Here is a 23,002-nt window from a genome sequence, read left to right as displayed (position 1 = left end):
AGGCGGTTGAGTTTGGGTGAGATGAAGCCGATGAACGAACATCAGGATTAGGCTGAGGCGGAATCCGAGAATGTTCATGTACCAATGGCTGAAACTGAACCAAGGGTGGGTCAAGAACAAGTGGTGGAAAACCTGAACGCGGAAAGTGGTACAAGAGGAGTCGGGGGTGAACCCGAAGAAGACCAGGATATGATCACTAAACGTGAAGTGGATGAGGCTGATGGTGAGCAAAGAGGGAACCAAGAAATGGTACCTGACCAAGAATCAAGGGGTGAGATAGTGGAAGGAATGGTCCAAGAGCTCAAGGACTCCATGATGGAGTTGGTTGAGAAGTTAGCCGAGGAGGGTCATCTGAGAAAGGAAGTAGTTCGACTGGAACATGGACAGCCGAGTGAGAAGCGGACCAGGCTTATGAGTGATATCATCGGACCCGTGGAACGTGAGGAAATACGAACACGGAGGGGAATGGTAAGAACCCGTTCACAAGCCAGGAAGCGAGTAACTAACCCTTCCCGAGTGCAAATAAGAAACTCAGTCCATTGTGCGGCATGTGGTGAGAGTGGTCACCGAGCTTGCTATTGCTGGAGAGCCGCCTTGTGCACTCCAGGACCGGGAGATGTGGTGGTGTGTTGTGAGTGTGGTGCATTTGGGCACCAACTACAAAACTGTCCGACAAGACCCGTGAGGACGGATGAAGGTGGACCAAGTGGAAGTGAAGCTCCAGAGCCTGTGACCTCGACCTCTGTAAACCCGCCTGCTGAACCAAGTGTTGACCAGCCGCCTGAACGATGCGAGTGCTACTGTAGGATGTGTAAGTTCTTGAGAGAACCCTAGGCACCTGTTAGCCATGTTATAGGGTATCATGTAAACCTGTGGGGGAAGGTTAGAACTTATTTTCTTTTAGAATTCTAGGACGAATTCTTTTAAGGGGGTAGAATGTAATGACCCGTATCACAGAGTACGTACCGGACACGAAGAACGTGTACGAAAGAAGTGGAGATATCTCGGAAATACAAAGAAAATAAAATTTCCGAGAACGACCTAAGTAACTTGTGCCTAAAGTTACCAAGTCGCAGAAGGGTCCAAGGCCGAAGAACGGACGTGAATCGTTGGAACATCCGGTTCGTTGGACGATGGATGATCAAGGACGATGGTGAAAGGACCAAAGGAAGGAAAAGGAAAGTAATGGCCATGGAAAAATGGTACAAAGGACGCAAAACGGACCATGGGAACAAAATGGCCACGTACCAACCGAACGGTTAAGGTACCGCGGAACTATAGACGGATCGTACGCATGGTACGAAAGGTTCAGAGATGGACGAGACAATGGAATGTCACGGAAAAGAGGTCCAGAGAAAGACGAGGAAGACCGATGTCATGGTCAGGAGGACCGGGACTACCGAGGAAATAGACTCGCGGACGAATGGGTCATTTTTGCGGACAAGAGCGGGAGCTTGGGACGCAAGAGAGATGCGGGAAGGATGAGGAAGTGGAAGAGTCTCTGCATGGGAGTGAGACGCCACATGTCGCTGGATTAAGCCTCCTTTACCAGCGAGTAAAATACACTCGCGAGTGGGGGAGAGTACATGCAAAAAATGTGACACTTGTCACTTGATTTTTGCCATTTGCCAAGCTGAAGAAGTCGAGTGTGGGGCTATAAATACACCCCTTGACTTCTCATTTTCGACCAAAACCCTCTCAAACAACCAAACTCTGCCCAAATTTTTCTCTCAACTCTCTTAAAGAAGAAATCTCTTGATTTCGAACAAAGAGGAAGAAGAAGAGGAGATCTCGTCGGTGGGAGAAGCTAAAGATCAAGGGGAGGTGCTGTCAGATCGGCGTGGTGTGGTGAAGCTCAAGTCAGCCAAAGGTCTTCAAAGCCAAGGTGAGTTGTGGATTTTTCTTATGGGAGGTGCATTAGCTCTCTAGCTCTTGCATCAGCCCTTGTGTATTGCATTTGTTTCTTGTTGCATGTAGATCTAGAAGATTGCATATAGTCAAGAGGGATTCAAGGGGGTTTTAAGCATTCTTGGGGGAGAAAGGCTTTTTCTTAGACTAGATGCAAGTATGAAACGCCTTGCATGCTAGATCTAAGGTTTTAAAACCATTTGGAGGGTTGGAAATTTTTTTAGAAAACAAAATCTCATGCAAGTGTGAAATGCCTTGCATGATTGATTTTGGGTGTTTTGAGATTTTTCTAAGGGATTGGTAAAATATTTAAAAAAAAAATCACTTGCAAGTGTGAAATGTCTTGCATATTTGAGTTTAGAATTTTCTCTGTCATGGGGATCGATGGAAAATTAGTAAGAATTGTTCTTACTTAAAAATTTAGTGAATTGGGGGTGTATCACGCATATTAAAAAAAATATTTAATTTTGCATGATGGGAGATCAGTCTAGATGAGGGGATATTGTTTTTGGTGAGTCCATACGAGAATCTCCAGGATGGAAAGAGCCGTATCAGGACCCAAAAATTTAAAAGAATAAGTTTAACCTCTAAGTTGTAATTAGGGGTTGTTGGTGAGGCCATGCGAGGATAAATTTAACCAAGGAAATTTAACCTCATGGTGTTGATGGGAGATCAGACCATTGGAGTGTTATTCTCTTAAGTCATGCGAGAATCTTCTGGACGGAAGGAGCCGCATGCATGTGAAAAATATGGGGTAAAGATGCATGCAAAATTTATAAATAAAAATTTAACTTGAGGTTAAAACTTTTGGGGTTGGGAGCATATAGGATACATGCATGATTAGAATTTTCTTAAGTTGCATGATTGTTTTCTTGTTGCTTAAGCTTTGTGTGTGGTGATTGATTGTTGCTTGCGTGTGACGCTTGCATGTTTTGCGTGTGGTATGGTTGTACTTAATTCCTTGAGTCTTGAGTCCTAGAGTTAAGTGTTGTCCTAGCTAGTTCGCGAGTTAAACGTCTCGGTTATTAGCTAGAGGTCGATCTTTGTTCCCGACATGTGTTGTGAATGTCCGGTGAGCTAATCCAGAGGGATCTCATGGCAGGACAAATTCGGTGTCTAGCTAGCTACTAGCCCGAACCGTATGACGATGCGGTATGGTGTGCCCAGTTGTTTACTTGGGGGTAACAACGCGGAGGATTTTGGTGTGTCCGGCTGGTTGCCTTTGTGGTATAAACGTGGAAGAGTGTTGGGTCGGGACAGAGGATCGATGGGCCCTAGGATGAGTTTTCCGTAGGTTTGGTGGTGGTTCCCTAGGTTGATTGTTATCTCCCTGGGTTAAGTCTGGTAGTGTCGGTCACGGCGTGGATGCCTGACTGTGTGATGACTAGGGTGGTCAAGTTATCTTGATGCACCGCTAGCATTTTCCACCTTGGCAATGATTGCGGGTGAAGTGGCGTGGAGGCCAAGTTAGTGACAAGGGTTAGACGAGTCATGTCTTGTTTATTTCTTGCTTGATAGTGTGTGTTTGTTTGCCTGCTTGTTTGCGCTTCCGCATTGCGTGCTTTGATTGTGGGGTTGCTAGGGTAGTTGGATGGGTTGAGATAGCATGTTAGAGGGGGATAGCATGTTAGAGGGTTGCCCAACTCATTGAGTAATCATAGATTACTCACCCTTCTCTACAATTGTTTTTCTTGCACGGAAATTAAGTGGGTAGAGTCGAGTTAAGGGTATCGGATAGAATGTTTCCATGTTGTGTTGCAAAAATCCGTGTTTTCTTGTTTATTGTTTTCGCATGGATCCAACTGTTTTTCTTTGTGTTACGATGATTTGTAAACATTATATAATATAATAAATCGACTTATTTTCTTATATATTTTCGGACAAGTGGAGCCGGTACGGTCTAGTCCGGGCCAGCACAACGCCGCGTACGTACCGAGGGTTGAAAAACCTAAGGGAAGTACGTAGCGGATAGATGGCTGTCGGTGGACTGGCTGGGGAACCTAATTCGTTGGTGGAACTTCGGGCGGATCGCAAGCAGTTGTTTGATTGTGATGACCTCCGGGCCGGTCCGCGGTTAGTCCGGCCGGGTGGACGGATCGGGGGCGTTACAGAGGTCCTCAAAATATTTTGAAGCAATATTCTCCACACCCGCTGGAGACTCATCCAAAACATTATCAGGACTAAATAAGCCAACAATTTTATTCCTCACCCGCCGTTGTTTAGTAGAGGCTTGGAAATTTTTTGTATTTTTGTCCCTAACCCTAAGCCAAAATTTTCTACTTTTCTGCTGCCAATATATTTCCTCATCATGATATGCCTCTTTTAATTTCCTCTCTATACTTCGAATTTCCACTTGGGGAAACGAATCATCCATCTTCGCTTCCTGTAAAGCCGCCTTCAAAGAAGAAATGAGTGAAGGGCCAATACTAACCTTATTCTTCCGCCACCAAGAAATTAAATTTCTGCAATTCTTAATCCTATCCACAAATACTGGTACCCGAAATTTTTTTGTACGGTTCCATCCCGACTCTATCGCCCCTAACAAACCATCTTTCCCAACCCATCGCTTGTCAAAACAAAATTACTTATTGCATCTCATAACAGATTTTAGGCAAGTCGCTAAGATTGGGGAGTGATCAGAGCCAATCTTTTCCAAATAATCAACTTTTGTTTGAGGAAAAAAAACAATGCCAATCCTCATTGCCTAAAGCACGATCTAAACGACATTGAACCACCTGATTATTATGGCAATTACCTCTCCAAGATAACTGCTCACCATTGCATGGGAATTCTAACATACCACAATGTCGAATCATTGAAGCAAAAGGCACAAAAGAAGAGGCTGGTCGCAAAGCCCCACCCTTCTTCTCATGATTTCCAACAAGTTCATTAAAATAACCAATCATAAACCAAGAATCAATTTGGAAAGACCCAATATCCATTAACTTATCCCAAATTTTTTCTCGATTTTGAGGAATAGGATCACCATATACAAACGATAAAAAAACCAATTGGTGCCCAAAAAGCTTGTGCATCAATAATACGGTCACTAGCAAATAAAATTGAAAGTTTTATTTCATCTATGAAAAATAAAACTAAACTGCCACTAGACTTACGGGGTTCAACAGTATACAACTTATTATAACCAAACTTATTTTGAAATTTTTGTAAATAAGAAAAACATTTTTTGTTTCTGATAAAAATAAAATGTCTAGTCGATGTTTTTTTCCACAAATCTCCAAAATATTCCTATGTCAGGTCAGCCCCTATGCCCTAACAGTTTCAACTCAAAATCTTCACGTTTGAGCGGGCGGTTTTGGGAGAGCCCCCATCCCTTTCTTAACTTGATGACCACCACCACTTGGAGTAAACCTTTTATCATTATGATCTAGTTTTCTTTGTATTCAATTATCATTATGCACACAACATGGTCACATCTAGTTATACATTATATATAAACTAAAATATAATGAATCTACTTTGGAAATATAAGTTTTTCTCTAGATCATATTAAAATTCTATGTACACTTTTCCACTTTTAGATTTTAATTAGATATTCCTATATATACAAATATAATACAAGAAAGGTAAGTTCTCACTACAGTTAATCACCAAAATATATATTTTTAAAAAATGCCATTTAATTTTACAACAAGCTCTATTAACCTACATGTTTAGAATTGAATTTGAACAAAGGAAAGATGATGGCCCATTAAGCCTAAATGTTGCCTCCAACAAGTTAGAAGACACTAACCAGAAGCGTCTATCCAGATCTCGTTTGCGATCAGTCTAGCAAAAGCCAAAATTGCAAGCAATCACTTTAATTCTCTGTTGTTTTCTGAGCATGATCCGACTTTGAACAGACAGTTTCAACAATGGCTATGTCCGATCTTCCAAAAGATTTGTGGGAGGAGATACTCTGTAGGGTTCCAGTAATATCTATAGGAGCAGTGCGGTCTACTTTTTTTTTTTTTTTTTTGATAACGAGTGCGATCTACTTGCAAAACGTGGAACACTTTATTCTACGATCAGAGTTTTACGAAGAAGCTATTTGGTAAAACAATAGCAACGAAGGACAATGCGTGTCAGGTGGTGTTGATGATGGATTTAAAGGTTTATTTAAGCAGCGTCAATCTCCATGAAATTCACAAATTAAGACGATCGAAGACGACAACAACGTTAAATCATGTATCATGTGTAAAGCTAAACTCACTAGCCTAAACGATGACGTAGGTTATCAAGTTGATAGTATATCCACTATCTTTCACTGTGACGGTTTATTGTTATGCATCACTAACGTTGACAAGATGAACATTAGGCTTGTGGTTTGGAACCCTTATTTAGGGCAAACAAGGTTGATCAAACCCAGAAAAACTTACCAGTTATTGGACAGGTATGCTCTGGGATACGAGGAGAAGAAGAGCAACTCGCTTCGTACCCAGTAGATCTTGAGATTCAATACTAAAGATGTTTGGAACCACCGAATCTATGAGTTTGAAATCTACAATTTTAACTCTGATTCGTGGAAGGTTTTTAGTTTCAATCCAGACTGGTTTGCTAGAGAAAAATATATAGAAGGAAGAGGATCAAAAGATCTCTCAAATTTCTTGATCTGTTTTGATTTTACAACAGAAAGATTTGGACCGCGTCTTGGTCTGCCGTTTCACTCTTTCTCTGACGATACTGTGATTATCTCTAGTGTTAGAGAAGAGCAGCTTGCAGTGTTAGAGAAGAGGAGGTTCCGTTCAGGGATGATAGAGATTTGGGTTACGTCTAAGATTGAGCCTCAACAAGTATCGTGGAACAAGTTGTTTTTAGCGGTTAATATGGAACCACTCACTCTTTCTACGTTTGACAGTGCGAGTTTCTTCATTGATGAGAAGAAAAACGTAGTTGTGGTTTTCGATAGAGATACTTATAACCTCAAACCCAACCTAGCTTACATCATTTTCAATGATGGATACATCAAAGAAGTGGATCTTAGAGAACCTAGAGATAACAAGTACCCCACTCGTGTGCTCATATGTTCCAAGTTTAGTGCAAGTTAAGAAAGTTTCACGAGTAACGCAGCAGCATCATTACGTCTTGTTGGCAAAGCATCAGCGGATTAACTTCGGTTTTGGGTATTTTGGGGTTTTTATTTTGTTTTTATGCATCGTCTTGAGTTTTTTATGGTCTAGATAGACGACTATTCTTGGGGTTCGAGGTCTATCCACGGACGTTTCGTCTTTCTTTCTATTTTGTTTTGCTCGTTGGAGAGATCTTGTCTGTTTAAGGCTTTCACATGCCCTTCATTGTTAAACAGCTTTTGGTTTGTTAAAAAAAAAAAAAATCGCGTGCCTCCTTGTATTCAGTTTTTAAGTAATGTTTTGATAAAGGTTCTGACCAGATCATGATTCTGATTTCATTACTTATCATTATGTTGCCGGTGGATAGCAAATCAAAATACTGTGTGTAATTTTGTTTATATAAGTGCATATATCTTGGACTTAACTGAAAAGAGAGGAGTAGGGTGATGAAAACGATTTTGATGTTTACTACAGAAACAAGTCAACAACGTAAGTAGACTAAATACATAGGCATCAGCTGGCAATATTTTCAGAAATCCAAATTATTTGTCGCATTATATATGAATCACTAGTCCTCTTGTTTCCTTAAATCTCGACTGGTTTAGTGTATAGTCATCATCTTCTTGTTTCCTTACGACTGGTTTTGTGTTAAACCTAGTTATGTTGGTTAGCTCCGCCCTCCCTCTTCTTCCCTTTCCTTTTGCTCTTCCTGTTATTCTCTCCCCCTTTGCGTCCTGCAGTTTGCACTAAACTTGGGAAATAAGAGCACATACATGGGTAACAAATTCTTTTTCCTCCAACTCCAAGATTCATTTTTTTCAAGTATCCATTCTCTCCAATGATGTAAGAAGTAGCTGTTTCGTTGTCTCCGAAAACTACCCGAGTTTCTTCGCCTCGTCAATGAAGAAACTGCAATCTTCATCAAACAGAAGTTCATCACCAAAGGACGGCCCAATAATATAAACTAAGAAAGGGATCCACGACACGGCATTAGGCTCTATCTTAGTAGTAATCCAAATCTCTAACTCTACCGTAGATGTATCAACAATTTGATACAACACAGCGAGTTTCTCTTCTTTGACACAAGACAAAATTCCACAATCATCATCAATATTCTGAGACGGCAGAGAAAGAAGCTGTCCAAATCTCTCTGTCGTAAAATCAAAACAGATTAAAAAATCTCTCTCTTCATCTAAATCAGAATCTTTCACAACTAGATTTTTCATAATCCAAAAGTAAGTATTTCCATTTAACGTTGTGCCAGGGGAAAACAATAAACTATCCCGGTTGGTAATGATATTTAATACCCTCCATGAGTCAGACTTAATATCGTAAATTTCATAGTAGTTCTGGGAAAACCTCAATATCTTGTGATTCTTGTTGTTGTCGCAGCCAAGAGCATACCTGGTTTCGTCTGTTGTGTTTTTGGTTTTTATCCATCTGTTTTGTCCTAAATACGGGTTCCAAACCATGACCCTTGACTTGTCTCTTGTGACGCATAACAATAAGCCATCACAATGACATACTAGAGATATCTCAACGCGGTTATCATGTAAAATACCAATCTCCTTTATTGACTGGTCAACCGATTCTTCACCGTCTTCGTTGAGGATTCCATGGAGATTGAACCTCCTTGAACAAAGCCAAAAATCCTTCACTATGAACCCTAGAAACTGATGCTTTGGTTCTATATTACATAGAATCCGATCTTTAGATAAAGCATTCCATCCTTTGCAAGTTGATCTCAGTGTTCCCAGAGAAGTTTTGGGAACCCTAGACAATATCTCCTCTACCAAATCCTGTGTAAGATCAGACATCATTTTCATTGTTTTCAAGTGCGTAGGAGAAATTAGGGGTTTTTTTTTTAACTTTCAACCTTACACCCTCTTTTTTATGATTGATATTTGCTTTTTTTTTTTTGTAGTTATAAGGAAAAAACACTTCTTACCCTATTGCCCACAAAGTGCCTTTTCTTATATAAATAACTTTCGGTAAGATAATATATATTTTTTTCTTTTTGACTACAAAAGAATTAGCTCAAACGAGCTAATTGGTGGAAAAATTGTTTACATACATAACATTGTGCGGAGATGTACGCGTTTGGCGTGCCAACGAATCTGCACGATTAAATATGCAAAGATTTCTAATCCTTGTGAACTATTAAATATAATTGCAAAAATTTTCTTTACTAAACTAGTCTAATGGAAACTTCCGCATATGAAATGCTTTGCACTACCTTTCTCATATCACACAACCACATTAAAAAAGCAAAAAAAAAAGTAACAAACTAACAATTGTTTCCACTTTACAAAATCTCTTGACATTTCCGAGGCCAGTAACTCTCCTGGTGTATGGCAGCTTTTAAAAGAAGTGCACTTCGGCCCTGTTCATTTTTAAGTTGCTGGATTAGCGACTGCGACAGAAACAATAAACACAAATGGAATCGTAATTGTCGCTGCCATTGTGAAAAGAGCCGCCGAGAGTTGTCGTACTGTTGAAATAACCTGTCACAGCGCTCGCTAGAAATTCCGACGACTCTTCTTTCACCCCAACAACACTTTTTCTTAAAAAGAAATATCTGCATCGTTATCTTGCTTTTCCGTTGTCGTTTTACTTTTTAATTGCTATCCTCAATGTCGTTTTGGTCGTCGCAATCACTCATATAGCGACTTTAAAAAGAACAGGGCCTTCGTGGTTTTCTGGTTCGTAGACGTATTGCTTTCAAATTTGTAAACATTAATGGCCCAACATCAAAGTTTGTTTGTAGTCCACGGTTAAGTTCCTTTGTTTCGGTTGTCGAAACTTGTTTTATTATTAGTTACTAGATTTATAACCGCCGGTTGCACGAAACTGTAAACTTTTCTGTTTTCAATGTGAATTATTGAATATAACTATAAACATTCAAAACTAAAAATATTAATCTATACAGACGTCAATTTATTGTTTTAAACGATTTATAAAAGATATTTTTTAAATATTTTTGCATTGCTAATTCTTGCTATTTTCTAGAATGTACTTGTTATTTATTGGCATCTACTCTCTTTTTATATTCTATTATCTCACATATAGGGTGTGAATGGAAACATTCAAAAGGCGGTTTTCAATACCTTTTTCTTAAAACCACACTAAAGTTACCAATCACACAAAAGTTGTTCATTTGCGTTTTAAAAAAAATATATATTAATAATGATGATTTGCGGATTTGTCCAAGAGTTTATGCCTTGGACCGCTTTTACATCTAACTATGGTTATTATCCAGCGGTTTTCATCTAAAAAATACTACAATATCTTTTAAATATTTTTTAATACAGATATGTAAAAACAAAAATATGCATTACCGTAAATACCTTTGTCTTCTCTCTAATAAGTTATGTATAACAAATTAAATAATAATTAATTCGAATATTTAGGAAATAACTACAAAATTTAATTATTTACAAATAATAAATTTACTTGTGCATAAAATAATTACATAAGAAGTTAAACTTTTCGTTTAAATAATTTGGATATTTAAGTTTCAAAATAATTTTTATTAACACAAAACAGATAATAATATACAATTATATTAATTATCTATATTTTTACTAATTTATTCATACAATTATTTTTACTAATTTATTCATACTTATGTCAAATAAATTTTCTACAAAAAATGTATTTACAAAATATATGAAAATATATGACAATACTTTATGTTAAATATATACAAAAATAAAAATATTTATTTATTAATACAAAACAAATTAAAAATATATAATTATAATAGTTATTAATAAAATAATATTAAATCTGTAGTGCAAATAGTTTTTTACCAATTAAACATTGTTTTGTACCGCTTATTTTGTAAATAAAAAACATAAATAAAAATTTTGTAATCCAGTTTTTTATATTAAAAACATAAAAAAAAACATGAGAAAAAAATAATTTGTAATCCAATTTACTTATGTTTAAAACAGAAATTTTTAATTTTAAAGAAAAACATATGTTTAAAAAATTTCTGATTAACAACTGAAAAAATTCTTATTAACAATACAGCTAATAGTTTATTCACCAATCAAACATTATTGTGTATGGCTTATTTTGCATAAACCACACTTGTTCCGTAAATACTTTTATCCCGTACTTACCACGGTTTACACTATCAAATCATTACTTTCGCACTACCAAATCCGCAGTTCGGACCCACAATATAACTTTGGTCTGATCAAACTTGTTCAACTAATTTTTTTTGGGCAAACTGAAATTGGTGACGTGGCTGCTAGCTTCGTATGGATAACTTGGCAAAGGTCAGAAGAAAATTAGGAGAAAAGGCTTTGAGCAGACAGAACCATGTCCATGGAGCTCTGCGTTCTCGGACCTCTCCCCGGTCGGAGTTTCGCAATCGCCAGAAAACCTAATCTCTTGCTTCTCCGACCAACGACTCCCCCTCTTCTCCGTATCTCACTCCCGCTCTCTCTTTCTCATTTGTCCTCTTCTTCTTCGTCTCCTCGTCTCACATCGCCCAGTAAGTTCATCTCTCTCTCTCTCTCTCTCTCTCTCTCTCTCTCTCTCTCTCTCTCTCTCTCTCTTTCTCTCTCGCTACAATTTCAAGTTTAGAACTCAAATTTATGTGTAAATTTTGTTTCCAGTAGTATTCGCTGCGCAGGAGAGTAACTTGAGTGTATCGAATGAGAGTGAAACCAGTGAGTGGGTGATGCAAGGTACGTGAAATCTGAGATTTGTACTCGAAATTGTTCTGCAACTGGGTCTTACTTGTGTGTTGTGTAAGGGGGTTTTGATTTCTTTTTGTTTTATGCTTATCTGTGATAGATTTCTATACATTGAGGAAAGATGTTGAAATAGCATCAGCTCGTGTTGAAGAGATTAGAGACTCAGCTGGTTTGCAGCAACTTGAACAAGAGATTGCTAATTTGGAATCTAAAGCTACTGATACCTCTTTTTGGGATGACCGTTCCAAAGCTCAAGAAACGCTTTCCGCTTTGAATGATCTTAAAGATCGTATGCGGCTGCTTTCTGACTTCAAATCCATGGTTATGTTCGGTCTCTTATTGATGGTTTACATATCTAAGTTCATGTTTATGATCTTTGTAATTGCGGATTTTGAGATAATGTGTTGCTGATTTGAGACAGGTTGAAGATGCGGAAACGATTGTTAAATTAACAGAAGAGATGGACTCTACTGATGTTAGTTTACTTGAAGAGGCAATGGGAATCATTAAGGAGTTGAATAAATCTCTAGATAGATTTGAGCTAACACAGCTTCTATCAGGACCTTATGACAAAGAAGGTGCTGTAGTCTGATGGACAGCTTTTCATCCCTAGACTGATGGACAGTCAGAGAGGACGATCCAGACGCTGGAGGATTTGCTGAGGATGTGTGTGTTGGATTGGGGTGGCCATTGGGCAGATCACCTGAACCTGGTGGAGTTTGCTTACAACAACAATTATCAGGCGAGTATTAAGATGGCTACTTCTGAGGCTTTGTATGGGAGGTCATGTCATACACCGTTATGCTGGACTCAGGTGGGGGAGAGGAGCATGTTTGGTGCTAGTTTTGTTCAGGAGACCTCAGAGAAGATTCAGGTTCTCAAGCTGAACATGAAGGAGGCTCAGGATAGGCAGGGGAGTTATGTTGATAGGAGGAGGAGAGATCTTGAGTTTCAGGTAGGAGAAAGAGTATACCTCAAGATGGCCATGTTGCGGGGTCCGAACAGGTCATTGACAGAGACTAAGTTGAGTCCGAGGTTTATGGGTCCGCTCAGAGTGATTGAGCGGGTGAGACCGGTTGCATATAGGCTGGAGTTGCCTGAGGTTATGCGCGCGTTCCACAAGGTTTTTCATAATTTTATGTTGAGAAAGTGTCTCTGTGAGGATGATCAGTTGTTGGCTAAGATTCCTGAAGATCTTCAGCCTAACATGACTTTGGAGGCGAGACCAGTGAGGGTTCTCGGGAGGAGGATCAAGGAACTTCGGAAGAAGAAGATTCCTTTGATGAGAGTCCTTTGGGATTGTGATGGTGTTGAGGAGCAGACTTGGGAGCCTGAGGCGAGAATGAAGTCAAGGTTTAAGAAGTGGTACGAGAAGCAAGCCGCGACTTGAGCTTGTCTAGCCTGGTCCCATCTGTAATCCGTGGCTGGAGCGGGAATGAAGTATTCCAGCCCATCTCTCTTGTTTACTTGGTCGCTTGGGGTGGTTGGTTGTGCGAATCAGTGACAAGATGAGATGGTGCTCGGGGTACAAAGTTTCTGTGAGGTGGGGTTTTTGGAGGAAAGTTTCCTGAAATAGAAGTTTCCAAAAGTGGGAAGTTTCCAAAAGTGGAAAGTGCTAAATGTGGAAAGTTTTATGTGAGTTTGAATTTGTCCATTTTAGTGGTGGAGAGCCTTGGAGAGGCTTGTGTGGCCTTAGTGACCCAGAAAACCCATCTCACGCTGCCAAAAACTGCACTTGCTCAACTTAGCAAAAAACTTCTGCTCCCGTAGCTTCTCCAGATCTGCCTTCAAATGCATTGCATGCTCCTTAGGACTCTTAGAATAAACCAGGATATCGTCGATGAAAATGATGACAGATACATCCAGGAACTCCTGGAACACATTGTTTATCAATCTCATAAACGCCGCTGGTGCGTTAGTCAATCCGAAAGGCATCACCACAAACTCATAATGCCCATACCTCGTCCTAATGTAGTCTTCGTCACATCTGCCTCATCTATCGGTATCTGATGATAACCCGACGCCAGATCTACCTTGGCGAACCAAGTAGCACCCCTCAACTGATCCAACAACTCATCGATCCTCGGAAGAGGGTACTTGTTTTTCACAGTGACCCGGGTCAAACCCCTATAATCAGTACACCACCGAAAACTCCCATCCTTCTTCTTGACAAACAACACCGGTGATACACTAGGACAGATGAATTCCTTACTCAACAAATCCGCTAGCTGCTTCTTCAGCTGTGCCATCTCTGTTGGAGCCGTTCTGTAAGGAGCCTTGGATAACGGCATCGTCCCTGGTTCCAGTTCAATCGTAAAAGGATCAGACCGAGATGGTGGTAACCCCTGCAACAACTGGAACACATCCTCAAACTCCTCTACAACCGGGATACCGCTAACCGTAGACTTCTCCACTAACTCTGGCATAGATATGGTAACCAAAAAAGCCTCACGGCCCTTCTCGATCATCTTCCCAGCCTGAATGGCCGAGATCACGAGACTCTCCAAAGTCGATCTAATACCCTGAAAAACCAACTTCCCTCCTGGACGCTCAAACTCCACTCTACCCCGATAGCAATCCAAATGCACCATGTGCCGATGCAACCAATCCATCCCAAGAATCACATCATACAACTCCACTGGACTGATAAGCAAATCCGCTGGCCACGACTCCCCTGCAATCTAAATATCAATTCCTCTAGCCAATCCAATAACCCTCAGGAACTTGCCTCCGGCAATTCTGACAACTCTTGTACGCTCCCCGGGAACCCCTCTGATTCTCGCGCTCTCTGCACACTCCGAAGTAATGAAGCTATGAGAAGATCCAGAATCAAACATAACATGGGACTTAAACCCGCCCACCAACAAGATCCCTACACAAACCTCATGTGTTGAGAACCTAACACCTTGTCACAGGAAAACATAAAATCTGAACTTACTAAGAATTCACAAAGACAAAGTACCAGAAATTATACATGTGATCGCCCCGGCACTGGTTCCACCAGTCTCTGCAGCCGTGTAAATCTGTGGCGCCTGCTCAATCCGTGCCATCTGCTGCCCTCCCGGCTGCACCTGCTGCAACGCCGCCACTGCTACCGGCTGCAACTTGGGACACAAGGGCCTGATGTGCCCTGGCTCCCTGCAATGATAGCATACAATAGCTGCTGCCGTCGGAGCACTCCTCTTGGGAAAGCTAGAAATCTTGTGATCCCCGCCCCCACACCCGAAGCAACTCGGACCACTCGGCCTCTGCGTAGCCTCCCATCTCCTCTTGGTTCCCGCACTGATCGCGTCCCCTGAGACAACTGAAGGAACTGCACCTCCAACCGGTCCAACGCCTCTCTCGGAAAATACTTGCGGTTGAACTCTCCAACAAAGTCAACCCAAATCATCTCCCGCTGCACTCTCCTATCAGCCACTGATATCCACCACAACTCAGCATCACCAATCAAATGGTGGACCCCTATGTCCACCCAGAACTCCTCAGGACATCTCAGAGTATCGAAGTTACGTTCCACACTTGTCCTCCACGCATCTGCAGCAGTAGAATCTGTACCACCCGAAAACTGCGCAGTCACGAGACCCTTCATCTCCTTGAGCATGGAAAAATAACGTCCATGTGCTCCTGCATCCGCAGCCACTGGCTGCCGCTCCTCCGCCACCACTGGTGGCACAACCTGAGCCTGAGCCGGTACCACTGCTGGCAACCGCTCCAACAACTGTGCTAGCAAAGCCGTAAAGTCAGCACCAGGGACTCCATCCGCTGGGACTCCCACACCCGGGACCCTAGGATCACTGACCACTGGAGCATCAACACCGCCCCCTCCGGCCACACTCATGGAATCCTCCTGGACATCCTGCGACTCGCCAACACCCTCAGCTGTCACACTCTGGTCCTCGGTCTCACTAACCACTGGGACTCTACCCCTACCACGACCACGTCCGCGTCAACGACCACGTCCGCGTCAACGACCACGTCCGCGTCAACGACCACGTTCGCGTCCACGACCACGACCACGACCAGCAACAGCATCCTCTCTAACCATCTGCACTACCATGAACAGAAGGCTAAGCACTCAATTATACTTAACACAAAAACATATACTCACCATGGAATCACACTGTAGGCTCAAAGAGGATGTTCTAGGACTCTATGCCACACACAATTGATTAACTCACATAATCAATCAAGACATGCAAATCCCAAACATCACAACAGAAACCTAGTGAACCCAAACCTAAAACCGTAAGGGTTCTGATACCAAACTGAAACGACCCAACCCGTTTTTTTTTTTTTAATAATAAATAATAATAATATACTACAACTAGTGGTCCCATATCCACTAGCCACCTAACCACAACCACAATCAAACAGCGGAAATAACCAATAATATTCTAATAATAAAATATCCGATAATCAAATATAACTATAAACCAATATCCAAATCATTAGAAAACATGGAACCAGCAACCTAGCAATGTTTCTAATGACCCAACTCTAGCAACCTAGCAATGCCAGACAACATCCAATTGAGTCCCTAGAACATCCTCCTCTTCATTGCCTTGATTCCACGATCACACTTTGCTTTTACCTGCACCACAAACACAAATTGTAATGCATGAGTATTTTATATACACTCAGTAAGGCAATCCTCCCATCTACGGGGCTATGCACACAAGCAATAGAGACATCTCTAACCATCAACCAACAATTAACAAACAACAAATAACAAACCAGGACTCTACATCGACCGACACCAACATGCATCGACCGACACCACATGGGGATGCATCGACCGACACAAGGGATGCATCAACCGATGCAAGTTACACATGCATCAACCGACGCATGCTCGACATAACACGAAAACCCTAGGTTTTATGCGTCGTCCTCGCACTTGCATCGACCGATGCAACATGCTGAGCATCGTGTTCCCCGAAGCTTCTCGCCGGATCTTTGTTCCTGCAACCACAAAACTCGATCCCAAGCCACAAGAAAGCTTCCTAACGTCCCAAATAACCATCTAACAAGCCTAACAACACATAAACAAGCAGATCAGAGAAGCTCTAGCTTAGATAAGCCATGGTCCTGCACTTACCTTTGCCAAGACGAATCTGAACCTTAAACCAACAAGAAAACACCTCCAGGGAGCTCATACAACGATCCCAGCTACAGATCTCTACAGAAACAACTTCCAATCTCCAGAAATCACCAAGAACACTCAAGAACACTTAGGGAACTTTTCTCTCTTTCTTTTTCTCTCAAAAACGGCCAAATTCGACTAATGAGACAAAAGAATCAACGTAAGGGTTTTTCTCTTCCCTTTGCCCAAAACGCAGAGTTTCACTTAAGTCAAAACGCAGAAAACTGAACCTGTATCGACCGATGCACTTTCTGCATCGACCGATGCAATCTCCCAAACCGGGATTTCGGTTCGCGGGTGTTACAGTTTTACTCTCCTAGAAAACCAAATATAAAATTTAGAACTTCTAGATAAACACTTTTAATATATCATACAATTCAAACTAAGACAAGATATACATAGAGCCTCGCGCGATTGCCACCAATCGTCATCCATACGAATAACTTCAGTTCTCTGATTCGAACTTACACATCAAAATCGGTCCATTCTTTGTAAGTTCCCTTCAATGTATCTATCTTGTTTTTTTACCTCTATCCAACTATCAATATGATTCCCCGTTCGCTTTAAAAGTTCACTCAGAATACAATTTTGATGTGGTTTTTTTAGACCATATGTATTATAGTCTACTTTTGCAAACTCAACTTCATATAGTTTAAGCACAACGCGCTCTTCAAGAAGTGACTAGTTTTCTTTCTAAAAAATGTGAAAAATATTTTTATGTATATATATATATATATATATAAATGACTAACATATGTAATATAAAATTATTATATTATATATACTACTTCGGTAATATATATATATATATATATAACTTACGTTCCTTCGTCGACGTCAAGAGCTAGGACCTTCATTAGACATACTATAGAAAAAATATAAATTAGGACAAGTTAGTTTTATACAATTTTAATAATAACTTGAATTTCAGATTAATAAATGTTACTAATTGTAATATAAGAAACCAGTATAAGCACCATTTTATAAAATTATTTTTACATTTTCACACAATTTTAATTATTTAAATTAAAGTAATTATTTCATAATATAAATGTGTTATATAATACAAACATAATAGATTTTAAATAATAAAATATTATATGCACGTAACTATTATTTTATCTCAATGGTAAATTAGTAACATAAATATAACATAAAAATTTACCTTAATTGTAGTTACTTGAAACTGGAAGAATGTTTTCTAATTTTTTCCCTCAAGTTCTCGGTGAGAGATTTTTTTTTTGTTGAGGTTTTGAGAAGAAGAGCAAAGAAGAAGTTTACAAACTGTGAGTCGATTGTATAGTTACATATATAAGAGGAAGGAACTTCACTTTTAGTATATAAATTTTGATTAATTAAAAATTTATTCAGATAAAATAAAATCTCATCCACCAATAGCATTGTGATTTTTTTAACATTATCTTTATTTTCAAATAATATAAAAAATAAAGAAGTCTTTATTCAGCTTTTTGTGTTGACTACTTTTTCGTACACCTTTATACTTTGATTGGTAAAAGTTAAAGCTATACCACTTTGTACAGCTTTTTTTTCTTCACCAATCACTGCCTACATCAAATACCATTAATCATAAGACGATTTAGAAAAAAATCACTTTCTCTCTCCAATTAACTGGTGGACTAAAAAATTGTTAAGCAATCAAACCTTTGAAATTAAGATTTGATATCTAACTATACCATACTATTTTATTTAGGTGATTTTGTTTAGATTTAATATGATGATTTTACTACCATATGTCTATGATTTCATTTTCAAATTCTTTTGAATTAAAATATAATATATATGAATAATAAATATATATATATATATATATTGCATATGGTCTTATTTTTAAAAAAATAGAGATATATTATTTAATTTATGAAATGTGTGTTTAACGTTCTATATCGACGAATTGATAAAATTTAAGTTATGCGGGTTGGTAATTTAGTAAGTCTAATTTGCCCACAATTACAAAATTATAATTATTGAAGTTTACTAGAAGATAATTTGTGCTATGTTATAAATATTACTTGCGGATCATGTGATAGAATGACTTTAATGTTTGCATAAATATAATTATAAAAATATATTTTTAGTTTAAAATAAGATGAGTTATATGAAAGATGTTACGCAGATCCTAACCAAGACCATATTTGTATAATTTTTTCTATTTTGAAAACACTCTAAATTAAGGTAGTGAAAGGCAACAGTTAAGCGGGATGGAATTTGACTATTGTCGGACGGATCAAACAAATACACCAATCACACAAATATCACATATTTGCATAAAAACGCACTAACACAATATATAATATATATACATAATAAAAATATATAGATTTTGTTTGTTTTTCTTTATTGATTGCGGTGCGGTCTACCCACATCAAAATAGAAGAGGGTTGAAGTTTTTAAAGTGCGGTTTTCAAATTTTTTTTATTTGTAAAAATATTCTTTAATATATGGGTAGATATACATATATATAATATACTTTTTTACACAAACATATAGTTTTTTCTTTTACTTAATTTATAATATATATGTCAAATAATTAAATTTTTACTTTTTATAAATTGCATATTTAAAGTTCATAAATACATGAAAATGTTTTTCTTAAACCCAAAACAAACAATAATTTACAACTATATAAAATATTAATATATTCATCTATAATTTGTAATATGCACTACTTGTTATCTTAGGTTGTGAATGGTAAATATAAAAAGGTGCGGTTTTCAGTATTTTATGAAAAAACGCTTTTGTGTTACCATTCATATTTTTTTAGAGGGGGTATTCAATTGAGATTTTGGAGAATTTGATGGGATTTAAGAGATTTTGGATTTTGATAGTTTTTAGGATATTTTGGTGGATTTGTTAGTTTTTCAATTTTAAAAAAGAAAAAAATAGTTTGTGATTTGGTTAGATTTTAAAGGAATATATTGGGTGATTTTAAGAGATTTTTTATGATGAGAATGACATTGCAGATTTTCAGAAACCTCCAGACACTTTCATACCCACAAATTTTTTATGAAGAGATTTTAGAGCGAGAGATCTTTTTGTCTTTGGCTCGAAGACATCTCAGTCTCTTCTTGTTTCCCCACTGTAAGAAGATTTCTTGTTCTAACGCTGGAACTTGGAAGCACTTCTCTAATCGATTCGATCGTCCCAACAGACAACTAGTGATTGTTCAGAACTGAAAAATCAAAAGAGAAATTGATTCAGTAATAGAACGATGTGAAATTGATCAAAATTCACACGAAAAAGATGTGAAATTTCACCAGGAAATCAGAGAAAGAAGAAGCTTGAGCTCTGCAAAAGTTACCAGGATCCACAAGTCCCGGTAAGTGAATGAATCTGATTGGCAAACACAGATCGATGTTTTCACACCGGTGAGAAAGACGAAAGTGGAGATTCTAAAATGACTTCTACAACGTCTCTCTTTCTCCCTTTTCTAGGTCATGAAACCTTCCTCCTTCAGTCCACTAACATTAAGAGGGGGGTATTGAACTAGGATTTTAAAAGATTTTGGATTTTTTTTTAAATCAGGTGTTATTCAAATTGTAATTTTAAAATCTCTTCACAAATACCATGTTATTCAATTTGGAATTTACATAAATCATTCAAAATAATTCACAATCTCTTGTTATTCAATCAATGATTTATAAAAATCATATCAAATCTATTGTTATTCAAACTTAACAAGTACTTTTTAAAATACTACTAAAAACAGATTTTGTGAGATTTTAGATACATTTTTACTTGAAAATTAGGAATGAACAAATCTCACCTCTGAAGGGGTTATTTTGAAGGATTTAACAATACTGTCATTGTTCTTTTCGTCAGAATAAAAAAAAAAAAAAGTGAAAAACCCCCCAATTTTTTGTTTTGTCATTCTTTAGTTTACCAAAGGTCCAAAACAGAGCTTCAAAATCTCTTTTTCTTTTCAATTTCAGATTGAACCCAGATTTCAAAATCACTTCCAAAAGGCACTCAACTTATATATATATATGCCTTTGAAATTGAAACTTTGTCATTTGGTCAGATTCAAATCATAGTTAACCAACCAATTCACCAATCATAGCATTTTGTTTAGCACTGACCAGAGCCCAAGCAAGTGGTGGTGACCAAGAGGAGAATGTAGTGATCGTCGGGGCCGGGATTGGTGGACTTGCCACCACCTAACGTCAGATTTGTTCTATTCCACCAATTTTTAGATGGCAATGATAGTGTTTTGTTTTCTGTTTTGATAAAGGGATCGATCATGTGTATAAACCTACTTTTCCTTTTTTGTGCTACAAATCTGTAAGAATCACCTTAAATCTCAACAAATCATAAGCTAATTTTCTTTTCGCTAAAAATAAAAAATAGACAATTCCACCAAATAATTTTAAAACTCACTTAAATCTGTCAAAACCCAAAATCTTCCAAAATCTTAATTGAATACCCCCTCTTAGTTTATGTTCTACGTTTTTTATAAACTGATGATGAAACTGTGCACGGATTTCTATAACTCACAAAAATGAAATCTTGTGTTCACTTTCTACCCACACTTAAATAAGTGTGGTTTTCAGACGTAGCAAACTGACCGTCGGATAGATATGGGTTTACGGATCTAATGAGAGTACGTGAGGCCCATTAAAAAAAGTAGACCTATGGACTAGGATTGGACATTGGGCTCACTAAGAAGTGGTTGTCGGTGCGTTACACTCACAACCAAATCTGCTGTCACCATTCATATTCTAATATTCTATAATTTTAATTATAAAATTTAAAAATAGTTAAAACATAACATCATTAAATACAAAATAAAAAGAAAAATCATCTCCAATCTACCGTAGATTGTCTTTTTGTTTTTGTTTTTTGACAATGTACCGTAGATTGTCTTCTATAAGTTATTTTTAATAGGGATATTTGCACTCACACCCACTTTTTCCAACTTTAATCACACATACACCTACTTTTTGCTATCACTATACTTTTCACTTGTAAAAATTCAATATACCCCCCCCCCCCCAAACTCTCTTTTCTTTCTTTTTATCAATATACAATATTTTTTTCTCTTTTTCTCTCTTACAATATAACGAGAAGGAATGAGAAAAACAAATGTTAAATTCACAAAATCTCCAATTATTCAATTCATCTTTATTTTTTCTCTTTCCTTCTCATTTCTCTCTCTCTCTTTTCTTTTTCTTGGTATTCCTTTCTTTAACATTTGTTTTTCATTTTAATTAATATATATTTTAGGTGTAACTTGTAAATAAACATTGTTTGCATATTTCAATTTTTTGTTTCCACAAAAATTAGAGTAATTTATAAGTTCAATCTAAATCAAATATAATTAAATGGTGTTCATAGCCAAATTAACAATTTTTAAGTCCAAACTAAATTAAGTAAATAATTTTGGAATTAAAATTTTATTGAACTAAATTTTCTATCTAAAAAATTGTATTCTAACATAATTTTCTATCTAAAAAATTGCATTATAACCTATCAATAAATATCTATCCATATAGACACCCTTTGAAACTCTTGTTTGATTCTATAAGATGTGTCTATGCTTGATGTGTATACTATTACAACTCGTGGATACAAGTTACAACGACATCATCGAATCCATATAACCATGGTCATGTGGATACTATTACAATTCATGGATACAAGTTACACATGTGGATAGTAACTTGAAATCCATGTGGAGTTAGTGCATTAATATTCACTTTTAAGATATATGGTTAGGCTTTCACATTTTGTGTCTAGTATTTTGTGTGTTAGGCTTAAAGATTTAGGTCTTTCGTGGATTCAATGTCTGTGTATAGGGTTTGGGTAATATGTTTCTTGTATAAGCTTCAATATTTAGGATTTATAATCATGTGTTACTATTACCCACAAATTCTATTGGTATCTACATGACCACAAACATATGGATTGATGTTGTCATTGTACCATAAACCCTAAATCTAAGCCTTAAACACTAAACCCTAAACCCTAACATCTAAACCCTAAACCTAAAACATTGATGTTGAATCCACATAAACTTGTCAATTCACCGTTTACTTTGAATAATTGTTTGTTTAATAGTTATTTATGAAAAGCCATAAATTGATTTGATATGTTTTTTTTTTTTGTCGTTTAGTAAGTATCCATAATTTATCATCCACATAACACTGAACAAATGT

At 37.8% G+C, this 23,002-nt stretch overlaps 1 protein-coding gene and 2 pseudogenes across 1 annotated transcript; 2 read left to right on the top strand and 1 right to left on the bottom strand.

The window, feature by feature from the left end:
* Nucleotides 1-5,783: 5,783 nt before the first annotated feature.
* On the top strand, nucleotides 5,784-7,344 carry LOC104728208 (putative F-box protein At5g36200; annotated as a pseudogene).
* A 149-nt stretch (nucleotides 7,345-7,493) lies between these two features.
* Nucleotides 7,494-8,911, bottom strand: LOC104728207 (F-box protein At3g19880 pseudogene; annotated as a pseudogene).
* Nucleotides 8,912-11,205: 2,294 nt separating this feature from the next.
* LOC104728206 (peptide chain release factor PrfB1, chloroplastic-like) lies at nucleotides 11,206-15,783 on the top strand. Its single transcript, XM_087470926.1, has 4 exons — nucleotides 11,206-11,481; nucleotides 11,606-11,677; nucleotides 11,787-12,007; nucleotides 12,108-15,783. Exons 1-4 carry the CDS (start codon nucleotides 11,307-11,309, stop codon nucleotides 12,276-12,278), a joined length of 639 nt encoding a protein of 212 aa, XP_087327052.1. The 5' UTR covers nucleotides 11,206-11,306; the 3' UTR covers nucleotides 12,279-15,783.
* The last annotated feature ends 7,219 nt before the right edge of the window (nucleotides 15,784-23,002 follow it).

The sequence above is a fragment of the Camelina sativa genome, chromosome 11 (genome assembly GCF_030686135.1).
Source record: "Camelina sativa cultivar CO46 ecotype springtype chromosome 11, ASM3068613v1".
Lineage (NCBI taxonomy): Eukaryota > Viridiplantae > Streptophyta > Magnoliopsida > Brassicales > Brassicaceae > Camelina > Camelina sativa.
Note: the sequence above shows the minus strand (reverse complement) of the source record. Positions and strands in the feature narration are given on the sequence as shown.